Source organism: Rhinatrema bivittatum, chromosome 4, assembly GCF_901001135.1.
Source record: "Rhinatrema bivittatum chromosome 4, aRhiBiv1.1, whole genome shotgun sequence".
In the NCBI taxonomy this organism is placed as follows: Eukaryota; Metazoa; Chordata; class Amphibia; order Gymnophiona; family Rhinatrematidae; genus Rhinatrema; species Rhinatrema bivittatum.
This window is the reverse complement of record NC_042618.1, coordinates 351,977,492-351,998,393: the sequence shown is the minus strand read 5'-3', so window position 1 is coordinate 351,998,393 and position 20,902 is coordinate 351,977,492. Positions and strand designations below refer to the sequence as shown.

Here is a 20,902-nt window from a genome sequence, read left to right as displayed (position 1 = left end):
GCTGTTGCTGTTGCTCCTCTTCCTCCTCTCTCTCACCTGTGTCTGGGCATCCATCATGAAGGCCTTCTGCAAAAGGGCTAGTGCACTGCTTGTCCCTGGTGCTTGCTGGATGGGACCGGCAGCTTCATGGGCGAGAGCTGTGGAAACAAAGAATAAGACAGAAGTACCAATGGCAGCAAGTATCCATTTTCATTTGGCATCAGAGGCACACTTTGCCTCTTAAGCATTGTGAGCATCTCATACTTAATGATATGTGCACCCGTTGCAGCCTGGCCATTTACAGGTGAGGTGAACTTACTGGTTGTGGCTCATGTGGTGTCCAGCTGCTCAGCCATGCCCTCAAAGACATCCAGTCCCAGCCTTTCAATGAGGTGCTCCTCCATAGGTGTGAAGATGATGGGACAAGGGGCTCCTCTAGTCCAGTGTATAGATTTATTTCATCTCGCCACCTTTGCCTTAAACTTTACTTTTTTGTCCTAGTACCTATAGGCCACCTGCTCCCCACTACGTTGGACTCTGCTACGCCTGGAGATGGCCTGGGCTATGGTGTGCCAAATCTGGCCTTTGGCTGCCTTCGAGGTTTTGGCCTCACAGGTGCCGAACAGCATGGCATAATGGTGCAGGACTCCTGCAATCATTATCCCGTCGTCCTGCACACTGAACTTGACAGCCCTGAGACAAGGGTGTCCTGCTGTCTGGCTGCAGAAGAGGGTTCCACTTTTGCTTCCAGAGAGGTGTCTTCCCTTCTGCCCCCTCCCTAGCTTATGTGAGGATCTGGAGAGTTTTCAAGTCTTGGTGCGCAGAGCAGGGTATTAAACCTACTTGAGTGTCCATGGTGCACATTTTAACCTTCTTGCAACGAGGGTTGGTGAAGAGTTTGTCCTTTAACTCTGAGTACAGGTGGCAGCTTGGGCTGTCTTTGAGGCAAGGTGCAGGGAGCAGCCTTAGCTGCACATCCTGATGTGGTGCATTTTTCTCCAAGGAGCGAAGCATTTGCATCTTCTGGTGCAGAAGTTGTGCTTCCTGGAGCCTTAACTTGATTCTTAAGGTGATGTGTACAGCTCCGTTTGAGCCTCTTAGAAGGGAAACTATGAAAGATTTTACCTTTAAAAGTAAACAACCTTAAAGGTTGTTTTTGTGGTGGCAATCTGTTCTGCCTGAAGGATTTTGGGGCTTAAGGCTTTGTCATGTAGGGATCCCTTTTTGAGGATTTCAGATTCCGGAGTCTTGTTGCATAAGACTCCTTCCTTCCAAAGATGGTGTCAGCATTCCACTTGTCAATTGGTAGAGCTTCCGGCCTTTCCAAAGCTGGATGCGGCAACACCATACGTGTGAGAGTTGAGGCTCTTAAAACCACTAATAGTTTCCGGGTGTCGGTTCATCTTTTTGTGCTATAGCATGGTGCAAAAAGGTGACCCAAAGCTTCAAAATACACCATAGTGCAGTGGTTGAAGGAAACAATAGGTTCAGCATACATCTGTCAAGGGCATCCTATTCCTGAGAGTTTAAGGGCTCACTCTATTCAGTCACAAGTGGCGTCTTGGGCCGAATGTCAGCAGGTATCACCACAAGAGATTTGTAGGGCAGTTACTTGGAATTCATTCCACACTTTTGCCAGGCATTATTTGGATGTCCAGGCTCCAGAGGCCATGGACTTTGGGGAAAGTGTGCTTCGAGCAGGATTCTCACAGTTCTACCCTGTTTAGGGAAGCTTGAGTACATCCCAGGAGTCTGGACGGATCTGAGTTTGAACAGGAAAGGAAAAATGTGGTTCTTACCTGCTCATTTTCTTCCTGGAATACCACAGATCAGTCCAGAGTCCCGCCCATTTGTTGTAGGGAGAATAGAGTCCGTTCAATCTATTATTGTAAGTAAGCTGAAGAATTGCACAGATTTATTTTAGATTTCTCCTGTTAATGTTGAAAAGATCTTTTCCATTGCAAGGATCCACTTCCTACTGCTAATTCAGGGGTTGTGATTATGTAGTTGGTAGTTATGTATGTTGGTATCTTGGTTTGGGTACAGGTCAATACTAAGGGGACTGCAGGTGGCACACTAAGTTATGTGGCAGTGTCAGTAAAACTTTCTCTGTCTCCATCTGCTGGAAGGTGGACAAAGCCTAGGAGTATGGACTGATCTGTTGTATTCCAGGAACAAAAATTAGCAGGTAAGAACCAATTTTTCTTTACATGTGGGTGATTTGATCTGGCAGCACCAAATGGACTAAACTATACAGCTTTGAGCTCTATAGAGCATGTATGGGAATTCCTGCACATACATTGCCTCAGCCTCCTCAGTCATCTTTTGGCTGAGGCATGTACTTAGTCTCTGTATTTTTCTCTTAAAAGTTACCTTTTTCATCAAACCTTTTTCTGCCTTGCTGCTCTGCAACCCCATGAAAACACTTTTAAGTGCTGCCCAAACATAAAGGTTTTTCTCACAACAATGTTGGGTCAGAAAAAAAAATCTCCTACAGTGAGTGGTTTTAAGAATGCCAGTCTGGCAAAGTTAAAAACATGATGGAAGAAAAAGACCATATGGCCTATCTGTCCAATTAATTTAGCATTATAATGCTCATTGTTTCATTAGAGATCCCCTGTATTTATCCCACTTCCACTGGGAGGCTATTCTACATATCTATTACCGTCTTTGTAAAGAAATGTTTCCTAAGATTACTCCTGAGCCTACCCCATTTCAGCCTCATCGCATGACCCCTCGTTTTAGAGCCTCCTTTCCGTTGAAAAAGACTCACCTCATGTTGATGGAAACCTTTGATATATTTGAATGTCTCTATCATCACCCCTATCTTGCCTTTTCTCTAGGGTATTCATGTTCATATATTTGACTATCCCATATGCTTTAGAATGAAGGCCACTGACCATTTTAGTAGCCACTCTCTGGACCGACGCTATCCTGTTTATATTCTTTTGAAGGTGTGGTCCAGAATTGTACACAGTATGCCAAGTGAGGTCTCACCAGCAACATATACAGGGGTAATGTCACCTCCCTTTTTCTGCTGACCATTCTCTCCCTGTGTAGCCAAGCATCTTTGTGGCTTTCACTTTGCTTTATCCACTTGTTTGGCCACTTTAAGGTCATCAGATACAATTATTCCCAGATCCTGCTCTTCCTTTGTGCTTAGAAGAATTTCATGTCCAATACTGTATCTTTACCTTGGGTTTTTGCATCCTAAATGCATTACTCTGCATTTTTTACTATTAAATCTTAGCTGTCAGACCTTAGACCATTCCTCGAGCTTTCCTAGATCCCTCTTCATGTTTTCCACACCTTCCTGGCTGTCTACCCCATAACAGATTTTGGTAGCATCGACAAAAAAACAAATCCTTTCCTGACAATCCTCACAAAAATGTGGAAAAGAACTAGTCCAAGGACTGATCCCTGAGGCACACTACTAACAGCTCTCCTCAGAGAAAATTCCATTTACAACTACCCTTTGTCATTTCCCTCTCAGCCAGTTTCTAACCCAGTCGATCACTCTAGGATCCATACCAAGGGCATACAATTGTAAGTCTTCTGTGCAGGATCGTGCCAAAAGATTTTGCTGAAATCCAAGTGCACTAAGTCTAGCACAGTCTCTTGATCCAACTCTCTGGTCACCCAATGAAAGAAATTGATCAGATTCATCTGACAAGATTTACCTCTCGTAAAACCATGCTGCCTTGGATCTTGCAATCCATTGGAATACAAAAATTGCATTATCCTCTGTTTTAGCAGTGATTCCATTAATTTGCTCATCAGAGGTCAGACTAACTGGCGTGTAGTTGCCAGCTTCTTCCTTACTTCCACTTTTTGAATAGGAATCACATCCGCCCTTTTCTAGTCCTCCAGAACTACTCCAGACTCTAAAGAAGCATTGCAAAGGTCAGCCAATGGAGCTAGGACAACTCTTAAGTTCCCTTAGTGCATCCAATCTAACCCCATCACCTGTACTTTAAGTTTAGTTAGCTCCTCATGAACACAATATTCAAAAAATTGATTGTTTACCTCACTTCCAATCTTATTTGTGTTTTGTTTTTTTTATGCGGTCCTGCTCCAGGCCCTTCCACAGTAAACACTGAACAGGAATAATTAAGCGATTTTGCTTTTTCCTCATCAGCCTTTACATATTACTCCCCTTCACTTTGTCTCACGATGCTATTTTTGCATTTCTTTTTAGATGTGTTAGTAATAGAAGGAAGTCTTGTGCCCTTATTTTACCATATTTGCTAATTTTTGTACTCCTGACTACTTTCCCAGTTTCTCTTAATTTTTCCAGACAGTCGCCTGTCATCCTTTTTCTGTGATCTCTTGTAGTTTGAATGCTAACCTTTTCTCCTTTGCCTTTTCAGCTGCTTCTTTAGAATACCATAGTGGCCTCTTTTTTTTTTTTTTTTTTTTCTCTTTCCTTTATTTGCTTTCCTAACAAAAACATTAGTTGCACTTATATATCCTTTTAATTTTTCCCACTGCCCTTCTAGTTCTAGATTTTCCCATCTATCCAATGACTCCTTGAGGTACTCCCCCATTTTGAGAGAGTTAGTTTTCTTGAAGTCTAGGACTTTCTCCTTAGAATGAACCTTCATCTCTTGCAGCCAATGACCACACTGTCCAGTGGTCATTGGCTCCCAGATGATCATCCCCTACAACATCAGAAATACTCTGTACCCTTTGGTAAGCACCAGGTCCAGTATTGCCCCCTCCCATGTGGTTTTGTAATATCCTTCACTGATCGCTATAACTTCTGCTATCACTGACCTGGGGCTGGATCATGACTAGAAAAATTGGGAAGCTTGCAGATGTCCCTGCATTCTAAATGCTCCTGGGCCTTGCATATGGAAGAACTGTGTAAATCTCTCAGGAGTCACAATATATCTTACTCCTGTAGTGCAGCCTCGACTGCATCCTCGGGTATAAGAATTGAATCAAAGTGTAAAAAAAAAAAAGCAAAACAAAAAAAACCCTATCGCTCAGGCCAAGACCATGGGGTCAAATTCAACTACCCAGGCAGCATCGAAGCAAAAATGGCATTTCCTGGAGCCAGCTCTGCCTGCACTGAAGAAACATAAACATTCAAAGTGAGGTGCATCGGCACAGGTGCCATACCTTTTCAGTGTCAGCAGCACACGGTACATAGACATATGGTGCATTCCTGATTCTTAAGGAATGGATGTACTGTTATGATGCATTACATCTCCAACACAGTAATGCTTACCTGACTTGATGCACTGGTCCACTTGATGCAAGCCATATGGTGCATTCGACGCATGTTTCATTCCACAGTGTACCCGGGCAATCCTTCGGAGGGATTGAAGGAGTAGCCTTGTGGTTAGAGCATGAGTCTGCGAACCAGGGTTCAAATCCAACTGCCATTGCTTGTGACCTTGGCCCGGTCACTTTACCTTCCATTGCCTCAAGTACAAGCTTAGATTGTGTAAGCCCTCTGGGGATAGGAAAATACCCTCAGTACCTAAATGTAATCAGCTTTGAAATGCTGAAAAGCAGAATATAAATCAAAAATAAAACAAGAGCGAAACATGGCACACGGTCCTCTAGAATGCCCAAGTGTTCCATCTCCTTCCTAGGACCCAACAGGGATGCCCACACAGCAGTTTACTAGTTCTCCAAGATCTATGGGAGAAGGAGTCGGGTTACTCTTACTACCACCAATAATCAGAACACTAATGAACCCCAAGTTGGTAGCGGAAGGTCTTAGTCTGGAAATTGCTGATCCTGTCTGTTCAGTAGTCCCGCTTGTCATGAATAGACAACCTATTACAATGCAAGAGCCTTTCTATTTTGGAAGAGGATGTCCCTCCACTTACCCCAGGCCAGAGGTCTCAGCAGTCATATGACCAAATTGCTCCAGCCTCTCCAACTCTTGCTTTGCTAGTTCCACAAACAGGAGTCCCAAACTCACCACTATGTATGCGCTCATCAGAACCCCAAATCAGGGGCTCTTCTTCAACAACTGCAGTGGAGTCTAGTCGATCAGAGGCAATATACCAAGTCACTTCTGAGACCTCAGTCAAAGGAATCTTCTTTCTCTTTCTTCATCATTAGAGTCCTGATTATGTGAGCCCATACCCCTGGGATCAGATGAGAAATCCACTGGAATACCATCTGATTGTTTGCTAGATCTGGAGCACTCCTCTCCTCTGAAAGATCTCACCTACTCTAAATTTGTTGAAAAATTAGGAGCAGCACTGGATATTTATGTATGCAAGGATAAGGACCCATGTACATAGCTACTTGGATTGCTCAAAATTCTGGATATACTGGCTGAACCTGCCACCTTTACCAGTTCGTGACATTTTCAAAGTTCTGCTAATGAAATTATGGAAAATGCTAATTTCATGTTCCCATGCATCTGAAAAACTAGACCTAATGTGTCGAGTCCAGCAGTCACTGAGCTTTGGCATAGTGGAATCTACTATGAAAAAATTAAAGAAAACGCATATTCATTCTAATTCCTCACCTGGTAAAGATCACAAAATTCTGGACAGTTTCAATAAGAAGATATTCCAGAGCACTATGTTTTCCACTTGCATTTCTATCCATCAGTTCTACATGGTACAGTACATTCATGGTTGTCTTCAGAAGCTGAAGCCATACCTACCTTCCTCCAATCAGAGTACCTTTCCTCAACTATTCTGGGATGTGGAAGAATTTATTCAACACCTACTCCATTCTGTAAATGGGTTGTTCAGTTATGCTTCATGGGCCTCTGCAATCTCTATTGGAGTGCTATGTATGGGGTGGCAATTTCTATCTGAGAGGACGTCCATAAAAAATTAGTGGACTATCCATGTTTTTCAGAGAGAAGTTCTGAGAAACAGTCTCCCAGATAAAGGACCAAAATGTATTGGTACAATCTCTCTTCCTAGCACCTGAGCAACCTGCCCCATTGCAGCATCCATACTACCTGTAGAAATGCCCATGTTTTCACAGAGGGCCTTACCGGCCTTTTCAATAGTACCCACTTCCATCTCTTCCAGCATAATGTCAGCAGAACTTCTAGCAAGACCTAGACAGTGTCAGCCAAAAACACTCAGCAGGCCCAAGCCAAACCAGGGGGCTAGTATTTGATACTGTCAACCAATTCCCTTTTGATAGGACAAATTCAGTACTTCAACAATGTGCAGTATGGGTACAGATTGCATTTTCCTGGCCCCCATCCCTTCCACGCTGATTGCTTCCCCTTCTGGATCCATCTCATCTCCCATAGATCCATCTGGAAGTGCAATCTCTTCTCAAGTATCAGGCTGTGGAAATTATTCCTGCATCACAACACATGTAGATTTTCTACTCCAGAAACATCCTCATCCCCAAAATGTCAGGGGGATTATGACTGATCCTGGACTTATGTTTGTTGAGAAGCCTTTTTCCTCCCAAAGGAATTGAAAATGAACTCCTTCAGCACAATTCAGCAGGACAAATGAATGTGTGCCCTGGATCTCAGACACCTATACTCGCATTTCAATCCATCAGTCCCACTGGCGTTTCCTATGATTCTAAGTGGATTTGTCCCACTAGCAATACAAAGTCCTTCCATTTGGCCTCTCTTTTGCGCCCAGAGTCTTCACAAAGTGCCTTGTGGTATTAGCAGCACAGCTACACTGCCAGGGTTTGCAAGTCTTCCCCATACATTGATGATTGTCTGATCACAGCACAGTCTCAAGAAGCAATACTCCACTCTCTAGATTGGATGATTCGTCTTCTGCAGAGCTTAGGGTTTCTCATTAACTTTGAGAAATCAAATCTATAACCCATTCAGTGCTTCAAGTTCATAGGGACATGTAGAGATTCCTCCCTACAGAAAGCATTCCTGCCCAGCAAATAGATGTCAACCATGTCCTTGCTCATCCAAACACAGCTGTCCAATTGGGGGTCTATGGCCAGGAAGCTCCTTGTAATATTGGGTCATATGGTGGCCATCTTCACATCCATTACCTCCAATGGGGTATGAGATCTCAATGGAATCAACTCACTCAACTTCAAGTGTGAATCACACCACAGATGGCTAGAGAGTTGCAGCAGTGGTTACATCTCCACATGCTCCAGAATGGTGATCCACTTTACTTCTCCATCAGCTTATCCTTACAACGGATGCCTCCACCAGTGGTTAGGGAATCCCATGTAAGATCTTTCCGTACCCAATGACTTTGATCTCCTCAGCAATTCCTTTTCCAAATCATTCTCTTGGAGTTGAGAGCAATATAGTATGCTCTCATCATGTTCACACATCATCTCTGAAAGAAGAGCATCCTTATTTAAACCAACCATCAGGTTGCCATGTCCTATGTCAAACAGGGAGAAACAGGCTTGTGGCTTTTCTGTCAGGAAGCACTAAAAATCTAGAACTGGGCAGAACATCCTCATCATGAGATCTTGTAGTACATTTATCTAATAAGTGTCTCCAACATTCTAGCAGATTGACTCAGCAGAGTGTTTTGACTTAAAAAATGATCTCTGCAGCAATCAGTAACAAACTATTCGACTTCTGGGGTTTACCGGCAGTGGATCTGTTTGCATCACAGCAAAACACAAAATTTAAATTGGTTTTGCTCTATTCTGTCAAGCAACCACAAGACACTTTCCTGTTCAACTGGGGCCAAAGTGTCATATATGCTTTTCCACAGATACTCCTCATTGCCAAAACAGAGCAGAAATGGAAAAGATTTTTCCAACAGCATAATTCTATTCACTTTTCATGTGAGCCTCCACAACTTTTACAGTACTTGCTTCACCTCTCCAACTTAGGCCTCGCTATTGCCTCAGAGTATATCTGAGCACCATCACTATAACACACCTTATTGGACAAGCCAATCTCCACACATCCGCTTATCTTGTTTTATGAAAGGACTTTGGCACATCAAACCCCCGATACAGAAGCCTCCTATTCCATGGGATCTCAATATGGTCCTCTCTCAACTGATGAAACTGCCTTTCAAACTATTGGAATCTGCTTCTTTAAAGTTCTTGACTTGGAAAATTGCTTTTCTTCATTGCTGTCACCTCAGCAAGAAGAGTTAACAAGCTCTAGGTTCTTTTCCACTACTCTCAGTATCTGTAGTTCTATCACAACAGAGTGGTTCTTTGAATTTGCCCAAAGTTTCTACTTAAAATATTTTCAGCTTTCCATATTAATCAATCTATAGAACTACCTATCTTCTTCCCAAGACCCCATGCCCATGGTGGAGAGAGAGCCTCCACACTCTGGACCACAAACAGGCCTTGGCATATTGCAGAAGACCTACTCTTCCTCCTCATTAAACCAACCAGCTCTGCACGACCCTTACTGCCTCAGAATAGTGGTCACCAAACAAACTTTATCTAGCTGGTTAACTATGACTTAGCAGGACTTCAACTTAGACTCTGTCAAGGCTCATCAGGTAGAAGCTATGGCTGCTTCTGTTGCTCATCTCCGAGAAGTACCCATCGGTGATATCTGCAAAGCTGCGACTTGGTCTTCAATCCAAAGACTGACTAGATTTGGGCAAGCTGTTGTGTGCAATCTGTTCTCTCTGTAGTCCACTCTCCACAGTGGAGTCTGGATTGCTTACTAAGTAACCCTCAGCTTGGAAACTCCCCACATGTAATGGCTAATTCAGCCTGCTTATTAACAGAAAAAGTAAGTTTGCTTATTATAAACAAAGTTTTCCATATATAGTAAGATGAATTAGCCATGGAATATCTGCCCGCCGCCTTGAAGAATTGACTACATAGTTAGGTTCAGGTCTGCTACTGACTGAGGAAGCTCATGAGGCAACACCTGCACATGCTCAATACTCAAAGCTCTACAGCTTGGAGAGACAAGTCTGGTACTGCCGGATGACACCACCTACATGTTATGGCTAATTCATTTTGCTATCTATGGAAAACACCATTTACGGTAAGCAAACTTGCTCTAAACACCTTTCAGCTGTTGCAACAGACTGATGCCAGGTTGATCAATAGAGTTAGATACCATGATCACATTACACCCGTTCTATGTTCCTTACATTGGTTGCCAGTGAAATGGAGGACTCAATTTAGAATGTTGGTTCTCATTCATAAACTGCTGTATTCTGGTGCTAATTGCACTATAGCTCACACCTTATTCTGGTCTGAACCAGTAGGCTCCTTGAGATATTCAGGTGCTAGTTTGTTGGAATTACCAGCTGCCTGTATGTATAGGTTGCAGAGCACACATGCTAGATTATTTTATTATGTAGGCCTGCAGTTGTGGAATGCATTGCCAGCAGAATTGAGGGTTGAGAGAGACATCAAATTATTTAGAAAAAAGGTGAAAACACTGTATTTTACTATGGCATTTAAATCATGATTTTAAATGTGTATTGTCTTTTGTATTGTGATTATTTATTACTGTATTTTGATAGTGTTATGAAATTTGCACTGGATATAACTGTTTGAAGATGCAAAATGCAAGACTGATTAAATAAATCAGCAGAGCAAGCAGCATACCTGTTTTCTCTCTCGTTTTTCGGTCTCCTCATGTCCTCTCAGGAAAATGTGGGCTTGGTCCTGACAAATCTACATACAGCTGTGCTTCGAAGGGACTGTGTGAGGTCCCACACGTGCAATTTAAAGGGACCATGGTTTGTAGTGCCAATCATAATCATGGAATGGTTGTCTTATGTTTTCTTCCTGTTTTTAGTAAAATTTTGTGTGAAAACTAGTCAGCAGAAATGTTTGTGTTTGTTTTATATTCTACATTTCAGGCACTTCAAAAAGTTAGCAAAGGCATTTCCTTGATAGTCCATGAAAGCTTCCATGTTAAAATGGCAGTATTTACTAGTTCTTTTTACTTGGTATCCATGTTAAGTCTGAGTCATAGAAACTGAATTTAGTCTTGCAAAGGAGCCTTCATCTTTTTACACAGAGCAGAATGTTATAGTAAAACTGAATATTTTTGTTGCATTCGTCAGTCGCAGATGACTGCGACCGCTCTGCCTTTCTTCCCTTTTCCTCCTCCTTGGGCAGGATGGCTGCCTCTGGTGCCGAGGGCCTCGGCGTCTCCAGCTTAGCGTGGGCGTTCCAGTCTGCCATGCTCACTCCCGTGGCCTCCTAGGGCACGTGTGCACATCTACGCTCAAATACACGTCATGGCAGGAGCCTCTGGGGCATATCCACCTCATGACATCAATACCTCCGGGTATTTAAAGCCTCCACTTTGCTACCACCTTTGGGTTAGCAAGGACTTCGGTTTAAGCTACTCTGACCGCTCTAAGCTGCACGCTTAGATGCCGCTCTACAATCCAAGGGCCTCGCTCCTTTAGAAGCTCAAGACACCCGCTCCTCGGGGGGTCTCTCGCTTCCATCACCCTTCGGGGCCTCTACTAACTGAGACAATTGCTCCTTGGGGGTCTCTCTCTTATTTTTTTCAGGATCTCCGGACTATCAGGTACTCGCTCCTAGAGGGCCTACCAGTCTATGCATCCTGTACCACGGAACTTCGGTCCCACCATCTCACTACCAGGAAGAAGACTCCTATACTCCTGTGAGTACCTCTACGATCCGTTGTTCCAACTCCACCCACCAGGCTCGGTGTTGCCCGTACCATGGGTCCCCACCTCTCTTGAACTTCTGGGTGAAATTCTACATCTGAGACTGTTGAACGTATTGGCACCTTGTGGACCTCAGTGCCTTACCTTCCTGCTTCATACCATCTATCTACAGCAGTACAATAAAGCCTTCCATTCATCCCGTGTCTGCTATCTGAGTTTAGCCTATCGCTGTGGTTCCCCACGGGGCCCCTCCCTGTGGGCGGAGTCATCTCCACAGCGACCAAGGGTCTACAATGCCACAAACACAACAGATTGCTAACTCCATAGACTCTGCTCAGCTTGTGGCCCTGCAGGCCATCCCTGGCCTAGCCCAGCGGATCACGGAACAACAAAAGTCTTTGCAGAGCCTAGCTACTCCCTTCAATCAGTTACATGCTTGACTGAATTCTTCAGCTCCTCCTGTGAAGGAATTGTTGTCCCCAGTGGTAATCCTCAAGACCACTGTACCTTTATCCACACCCACCCGCTTTATGGGTGAAATCAAGATGTACAGAGAGTTTGTTAATCAATGCAGCATGCATTTTTCATTACAGCTTACCCTCTTTCTCACTGAAGCTTCCAAGACCACCTACATCCTGTCTTTCCTAGAAGGACGAGCCCTGGCCTGGGCTTCACCGTTATGGGAACGTGAAGATCCTATCCTGAACGACTTACCAGGATTCCTAAAACATTTTAAGTCTGTTTATGGTGACCCGGCTCGCCAGATATGCTTTGCTCAGTCTTCAGCAAGGTAACAAGCTGCTTATTGACTTTGCAATTGAATTTAAGACTTTAGCATCTGAATTACATTGGAACCCTGGATGCTTACGTGCCATATTCATGGAGGGCCTCAACTCTCATTTAAAGGACGAGTTAGTGGCTCGTGGTTTGCCTGATACCCTTGAGTCTCTGATGGAATTGGCTGGGAGAATTGACCGCCGCATCCGCAACCGAACTCTGGAGGCAAAGAGTCCACGAAAGTCTACGGTGGGGGCTAACCGTCCTAAACCTGTATCGATTGCTTCTAGCTTACCATCTGCATCCTTAGAGGAAGAAGAGCCTATGCAGTTAGGCTGTAGCCACTTAACTTCCAAGGAGAGACGTTTCCGCAAGTGCATGGGGTTATGCATGTATTGTGGCCAATTGGGCCACGCAGTCCAAACCTGTCCCATCTGTCCGGGAAACTGACGGGCCTAGGATCTGCAGGAGGACTTCTCCTGGGCCTCACCTCTCCTACTCCTCCATTATCCTTACCAGTATTGCTGCTCTGCGGAGGTCTTGAATTTCAGACTCTCGCGCTCATTGACTCAGGTGCAGGAGGTAATTTTATTCTGAAGCGCTTAGTTGAACATCTACGGATTCCTACCACACCAATAGGTAAGCCTCTGCTATTGTCCTCTATCCATGGAGCAGCACTTCCTGGAGAAGTTTCATTGACCACCCAGGCCATTGGCCTGAGCACTGGAGCTCAACATTCAGAATCCATTTCTTTTCTAGTATTGGAAAAAGCTATGCATCCGGTGGTATTGGGGCTGCCTTGGCTTCAAGACCATATGCCACAATTTAATTGGGCAACGTTCAGACTGTCATGGTTGGTGCCTTGCAGAAGTTTCACTGCTCATTTGCATGCCCACCACTCCATCATTACCTGGCTTACCTCCACAATATGCCTCCTTCCAGGATGTTTTCTCAAAACAAGCAGCTGATGTTCTTCCACTGCACAGAGTGTTTGACTGAGTCATAAATCTGAAACCTAATTCAGAACCTCCCAAAGGAAGAGTTTATCCTCTCAGTAGCTGAAACTAAAGCGATGGCTACCTATATGCAAGAAATCTACAAAAGGGATTCATCAGACCCTCCAAATCTCCTGCCGGGACAGGCTTCTTTTTCATAGGGAAGAAAGATGGCACCTTATGCCCCTGCATTGACTACAGGGGTCTGAATGAGATTGCCAACAAGGACAGGTACCCCCCTGCCCTTAATTTCTGAACTGTTTGATAGGCTCCAAGGAGCCAAAATATTCTCCAAATTAGACCTTAAGGGGGAGCTTACAACTTGGTGCGTATTCGAGAAGGAGACAAATGGAAGACTGCTTTTAACACCCATGATGGGCACTTTGAATACCTCGTCATGCCCTTCGGTTTAAGTTACACACCTGCAGTCTTTCAAAATATGATGAACGACATCTTAAGGGACTTACTTTATTAATGTGTGGTAGTATATCTCGATGATATACTGATCTTTTCTCAAGATCTGCAAACTCATCAGAAGGATGCGAAAGTCCTAAGACGCCTGCGGGAGTACCACTTATACGCTAAGCTTGAAAAATGCAAATTCTACAAAGTCTGTACCCTTTCTGGGATACATTGTTTCTAAGAGTGGTTTTCAAATGGGCCCTAAGAAATTAGAAAGTATCCAGGACTGGCCTCAACCTACAGGTCTGAAGGCACTGCGTCGCTTCTTGGGCTTCACCAATTACTACCGATCCTTTATTAAAAACTACTAGTCATTGACAGTCCCTCTAACCGCTATGACCAAGAAGGGAGCCAACCCTGCCAATTGGTCTCCAGAAGCCATATCAGCCTTTCTGATGCTCAGGCTTTTCAGAAGAAGCCGTGTCTCCGCCACCCTGACCCACACTGTCCTTTCATCGTGGAGGTCGACGCATCAGACGTTGGTGTGGGGGTGGTTCTAAGTCAGTACAGTGAATCCAATGTGCTCCATCCTTGCTCCTTCTCAAGGCGATTCTTGCCTGCCTAGAAAAATTATGGGTAGGCGACGAGTTACTCGCAATCAAGCTGGCTTTTGAAGAAAGGCGTCCTTGGCTAGAAGGTGCACAATACCAAATTGCAGTGTACACCAATCACAAGAATCTGGAGTACCTTTGACATCCTCAATGACTCAATCACCATCAAGCAAGATGGTCTCTATTTTTCAACAGATTTGACTTCCTTCTGAAGTATCATCCAGGAGAGAAGAACACTCGGGCTGATGCCCTTTCCACGATCCTTCTCCCCTCAGGATGTGCTGGATGAACCCCATCATATCATTGATCCCAAAAGAGTGGTTCTCGCAGCCACTCACACAGTACCCACCGGGAAGACTCTGGTCACCAGAAATTTAAGAAAAAAGCTGAAGTGGTCACACGATTCCAGTCTGGAAGGCCATCTGGGACAGAGTTGTACCCTAGCTATGTTACAAAGATACTATTGGTGGCCAACCATGAAAAAGGATGTACAAGCATATGTGGGTTCCTGTGCTGTTTGTGCCAAGCAAAATCCACCACCCTGGCATCCTTGGGGCCTATTACAGCCTCTACCATCGCTGGATGAACCATGGACGCATATAGCAACCAATTTCGTTGTGGACCTGCCATCATCCAACAGAAATAACACCATTTGGGCCACGGTTGACCGCTTCTCCAAAATGGCACATTTTGTAACACTCCCAGGATTGCGCTCTGCTACTGAGTTAGCAAAACTCTCTTTATTAAACACATCTTCCGCCTTCATGGGATGCCCAAGCATATCCTATCTGACAGAGGAGTACAATTTACTGCAAAGTTTTGGAGAGCATTATGTCAAAAATTTGACATCGCCTTGGATTTAACCTCTGCCTACCATCCTCAGTCTAACGGTCAGACTGAGAGGATGAATAGAATGCTGAAACAATTTCTGCGATCCTATGTCTATTCTAGACAGAATGTCTGGGCTGAATTACTTCCTTGGGCAGAATTTGCCATGAATTTGCATCCTGCTACCGCGATGGGGTCTTCCCCCTTCCAGCTTATCTACGGAAGACAACCATTAACTTCTCTGCCAATTCCATTGACATTGATCTCTCCTGCTGCCCAGCTACGGCAGCAGAATTATCCCAACTATGGAGACAAACAAAGGAGCTTCTCCTCAAAGCAGGACAAAGGGCAAAAAGAACCTATGATGCTCATTATCAAAAGGCACCACAGGTTCAGCCCGGAGACAAAGTCTGGTTAAGCACCAAGTACCTTCGACTTAAGCTTCCTTCTGCAAGATTTGTACCTCGCTATGTGGGACCCTTTGCCATCCTTCGGCGATTAGGGAATCTGACGTACAGTCTAAAACTGCCTCCATCAATGAAGATACATAATGCATTTCATGTATCTCTACTAAAGCCAGTGATGCTCTCCGAATTCTCCAAGAAAACCCCAGAACCTACCAGTCTGGATACTGAAAATGACATCGACTATGCCGTAGACTACATCCTTGATGTATGTAAAAGAGGCAAGAAATGGGAATATCTCATCTCATCTCATGGGAGAACTATGGCCCAGAAGAGAACTCCTGGGATCCACTGGCCAACATTAGAGATTAAAAAAAAAAAAACTGGTACGTCAATTCCATCTGGCACACCCATGAAAACCCAGACCACCTAGAAGAGGTCTTGGAGGGGGCTATTTGAAGGGGGGTACTGTTGCGTCTTTCTGTCGCCAACGGCTGCGACCGCTCCGCCTTACCTCTTCTTTTTTTTTTTTTTTTCTTCCCTTTTCCTTCTCCTTGGGCAGGCTGGCTGCCTCCGGTGCCGAGGGCCTCGGCATATCCAGCTTAGCATGGGCGTTCCAGTCCACCATGCTCACTCCTGTGGCCGCCTAGGGCGCGCGCGCGTGCACATCTCTTATGCTCAAATACATGTCATGGTGGGAACCTCGGGGCCATCCCCACCGCATGACATCAATACCTCCGGGTCTTTAAAGCCTCCGCTTTGCTATCACCTTTGAGTTAGCAAGAACTTCGGTTTAAGCTGCTCGCTTAGACACTGCTCTACACTCCAAGGGCCTCGCTCCTTTAGAAGCTAAAGACACCTGCTCCTTGGGGGTCTCTCGCTTCCATCACCCTTTGGGGCCTCTACTGAGACAACCGCTCCTCGGGGGGGTCTCTCGCTCTTATTCTTTTCAGGATCTCCAGCTGATCAGGTACTCGCTCCTCGAGGACCTACCAGTCTATGTATCCTGTACCACAGACCTTCGGTCCCACCATCTTACTACCACGAAGACGACTACACTCTTGTGAGTACCTCTACGATCCGGTGTTCCAACTACACCCATCAGGCTCGGCGTTGCCCGCACAGCGTGTCTCCACCTCTCTTGAACATCTGGGTGAGATTCAGCATCTGAGACTGTTGAACGTATTGGCACCTCGTGGACCTCAGTGCCTTTCCTTCCTGCTTCATGCCATCTATCTACAGCAGTACAATAAAGCCTTCCCTTCATCCTGTGTCTGCTATCTGAGTTTAGCCTTTCGCTGTGGTTCCCCACGGGGCTCCTCCCCATGGGCGGAGTCATATCCACAGTGACCAAGGGTCCACAATGCCACAAACACAAGTTTTTTGTAATAGTGAATAAAAAGAATGTTTGACTATATTTGTCTGTTTGGAACACTATTTGCTGATAATGGGGATGAATCGGTGTTAACATGCATTTTTTCAACCTAATCTTCAAAGCAGACTTGCACAAGTACATTTATCTTCATATGAAAGGGGGCTTTTTTTTTTCTTAGTAAGAGGTCATTTCTGTAGTTAAAACAGTTTTACCTGTGGAAATGCCTTTAAATGTGGCTGTGACAATATAATTTGGGCTTCTGATTTTAGGTTTTTAACACCAATAAAATACCCCTGCTGCAAAAAAAAAAAAAAAAAAAAAAAATCAGGTGTTAGAAAAATACCACTTTCCCATACACTCTGTTAGCCCTCCTTTGTCTTCTCTGGATCTTCTGCTTTTGTGTTTGTCCCCTTTCCACACTTTTTCCTCAGAACCACAACAGCGCAAATGTAAATATTTGATTCAGTCGGAAAAAGTACCAAACAGTAATATCTGCATCATGAAAAAGCACTAATAAAAATTGATTTTTGGTATCCCCAGAGTATTCCTAATTAGCTGGAAAATAAACACCAAAATTTACAATTTATAAATGTCTAAAATCAGAAGCCCTAAATATAATGTATTGTACTATGCTTTATATATACAAGACAAATCTGGTAGTACTGTAGCCAGTTATTATACTGCATGCCATTATGCAGGGCAATTAAAACATTCTGTGTTTATAGCAAACCTTATTTAGGAAGTATGACTAATTTCCTCTAAAGCAAATCAACAACAGGAGTGACAAATTCCGATTCTCAAGAGCCACAGACAGTTTCAGGATATCCACAATGAATTTGCATAAGAGAAATTTGCATGTACTGCCTCCATTGTATGTAAATCTATCTTATGCATATTCATTGTGAATCTCCTGAAAACCAGGCCTATTTCCTGAGGACCAGAGTTGACTAACCCTGTTCTACGTATTTGTTGCTGCAATTTAATTCTAAAGTAAAGAGCCATCCAATTTAAAACAGGCTAAAACATTCAGTAATCCTTTTAGTTGAATGAACCTCTAAAAGTATGTATCTTAAGAATATTTCAAAGCATGTGACCAGGTAGATGAAGATAAGACTAAGACTTTCTTTTTGTTTTTCCCCAACAGAATAACACTGATGGAATTCATGAACTGGCCTGGGGAGGAGTCATTTATTGCTTGGGAGTGGTCTTTTTCAAGAGTGATGGAATAATTCCTTTTGCCCATGCTATTTGGCACCTTTTTGTAGCCATCGCAGCTGCAGTGCATTATTATGCTATTTGGAAATACCTTTACAAAAGCTCTTCTGCAGACCTGCTATGGCATTTTTGATGAAATCTGCAAGAGAGGCCCCAGAAACAGTATTATGACTTGTTAATTTCAGGGGAAATAGGAAAAACTGAAAAATTGCACAGGAAAATAGAAATTGCACAGACTTGTTTTCTGAACATATTTACTGTGAAGTGAGGCTGTTTTTTGTTGTATTTCTTTGTTAAGGGGGGGAGAGGGGGAATTTGGTCTCCATATCATTTTGTGTTCCTGGACTTGCTCTTCACACAACAGGTAACCAGCTAAGACACTGTCCTTTCAGGAAAAAAATATCCATTCCAGACTAACTCCTTGACGCTGGCTGCCAGGATATCCTTTGGCAAGAATCCCATTGCTGTCCAGTATTCTGCAGTTGCTAGCACCGGAAGGTTTAATAAGAAATTCAAGTTTAAAACTGGCTACCTGATGTTTACAAAGCAGAAAAGTTGTATTTGTATTTCTATGACATTAATTATTACAAAGTTTAAGCTGAAATCCTAATTGTGATGCATGGATGCAATAGCAGATTCTGTATGCTATGTATTATACCATCGTCCAGGAGCCATTTCAAAAAATGTCTACTTACCTGCAAGAATGTGATCTCGTTTTACAGAAACTTTCCATTTTGTAATTTTTTTTAAAAAGCCACATGCTATATTGACAGTGTGGGTAACTGATACAGCATGTGAGCAATCCTATATTTTAGCAAAGTACACATACATTCCAAACGCATTTATACCTCTGCAAAGGTGTGTTGCCAGTACAGAAATTTGCCATTTTTTTTTTCTTTTGCCCAGCTTTAGCAGTAACATGCGGAGCTGTAGCATAGAGAGCTTTTTGAGTATTTTACCAGAAGTGGTTCTCTGAACAGTAGAAACCTAACAGTATTGCACATCTGGAAGTTAACTCCAGTATTTTTTGATGCAGATTGCTGCACAGTAGCCAATTTCTGTACCTTAGCAGTATTAGTGCAAGGGCCTAATTTTGTTAAATATTGATATAACAAAAATATTACTTTTGGAGTAAAAGTAAAATTACTTGGCAATTTCCTAAGCTACGTGTATTTTCATTGATGTACTGTATTTGGTGCTGAAATGTCTAAACAGGTATGTTTTTGACTGGTATCTTGAGCATTTAAAACTTAATGGTTTGTGACTTGAAAGGGAAAATTTGTAGCACTCTCTCCCAACACCTACCTACCTCTCCCAATGTTCCCATGTTTGTAGTAATGAGAAGGATAGTGGCCTGGATGCTTAATACAAGTTTAGCCAACTTTCATGTTTTGCTGTTAAAAGAATCAAGGCCATCCCACTGGAGTGGGCAAGCAGTATAATTGCCTTGGGTTCCAAGTTGGTTTGGGGGTGGGTAAGGGGCCCTATGCTGCCCTTTTGAGTCACTGTGTGAGCATGCAAAAGGGGAGCACTGGCACTCTCTTGCTCCAGGTACCATTTTGTCTAGCAACTACCCTGGAGAGACTGTTCTAGTTCTCTGTGATAAGTAAAGATTTAGAACACACGCTACCAAGTAGAATATAGAGATTGAATTGTGATTATATTTATCTGATTATCCCATTTATAGATGAAATGTCTTATATTAAGATTTAATTTTTTTAATTCTCATTTTTGTGTGTTTAAAAACAATTTGTCTATTTTGATTTTTCATTTGTCTCTTTAATCAGAGTAGTTCTCTTAAACTTTGTTGAAGATTTGTGTATTTTTGCATGCTATAATTTCATGTAAATACTGCCGAAGGGTAAAAATCTTAGAAAACCAAGAGCTATATAAAGTCAAACGCAGTATAGTATTAGCTAGTGGAAGCAAAACAGTAAATGAAGTAAACCTTCCATGGAGCAAATTGTGCAGATGTGGAAAGTGGAGACAATTAACATGAACGATTCTGTTAAACAGCTGATGCCATTTATATGTTTTTTTTTTAATATTTTGTTTTGCTTGTATGGATTTAGATTCTCTGTTTTAAATACCATTCAAAACCACTAATCTCTATAAACTGTAGCTTGACCTTTTTGTCTTGTCCTTTTTAAGGTATCTAAGTGAACATGGTAAAATAAATGGTTGTTGTGCTGGAAACACTTCATTTCTATCATATGAGATTGAATATAACCAAATTGAAAAATATTAAAACATTTCTAATGGGGGAGCTCTGCAATAAATATATTTTGTAAAATTTGTGAGCTTGTTCAAGTAGTTGCACTTTTGTTGAATGTACTTTACCATGAGCTATAATCTTACATAGCTAAAATTCAGTTAGCCTTTGGGGAAAAAAAAAAACAAGAAAAGTACTTCTACTTTTAACTGGAAAGTTTTGTGCTGTAATTAAGACAGCAAGTTCTGGAACTGGCAGTAGGAAGAATAGATTTGTTTGTTTTTTTGCAGGAAGAGTTATTCATGTGTATGGATTTGTTTTAAAAAGTCATTTTTGGACAAAATGTATCTTTTTATGGTTGGATAAGGCAACACCAAAGAAAAAAAGTACCAAGTACTGCATGGCAAGGTCTCTTTATTCTCTTGTACTTATCACAAGTCCATGATGTGCAGCAGAATTCAGATTCATTGGAATCTGACAGGAGCAGTGATGTGAATGGTTCTGCTATATGCCCCAGGAACTGGATTAAGATTACATACTCCCATAGGCCACCTGAGGTGGGATTTGAATCGGTAC

At 43.0% G+C, this 20,902-nt stretch overlaps 1 protein-coding gene across 4 annotated transcripts in view; it reads left to right on the top strand.

The window, feature by feature from the left end:
• Positions 1-20,409, top strand: part of MMD (monocyte to macrophage differentiation associated) — a 69,476-nt gene extending 49,067 nt beyond the window's left edge. For all 4 annotated transcript variants that reach the window (XM_029600685.1, XM_029600684.1, XM_029600682.1 and 1 more), the window contains one exon: positions 18,044-20,409. In XM_029600685.1, coding sequence (XP_029456545.1) covers positions 18,044-18,247 — 204 coding nt within the window. In that variant the 3' untranslated portion in view covers positions 18,248-20,409. The remainder of the gene's footprint in view (positions 1-18,043) is intronic.
• The last annotated feature ends 493 nt before the right edge of the window (positions 20,410-20,902 follow it).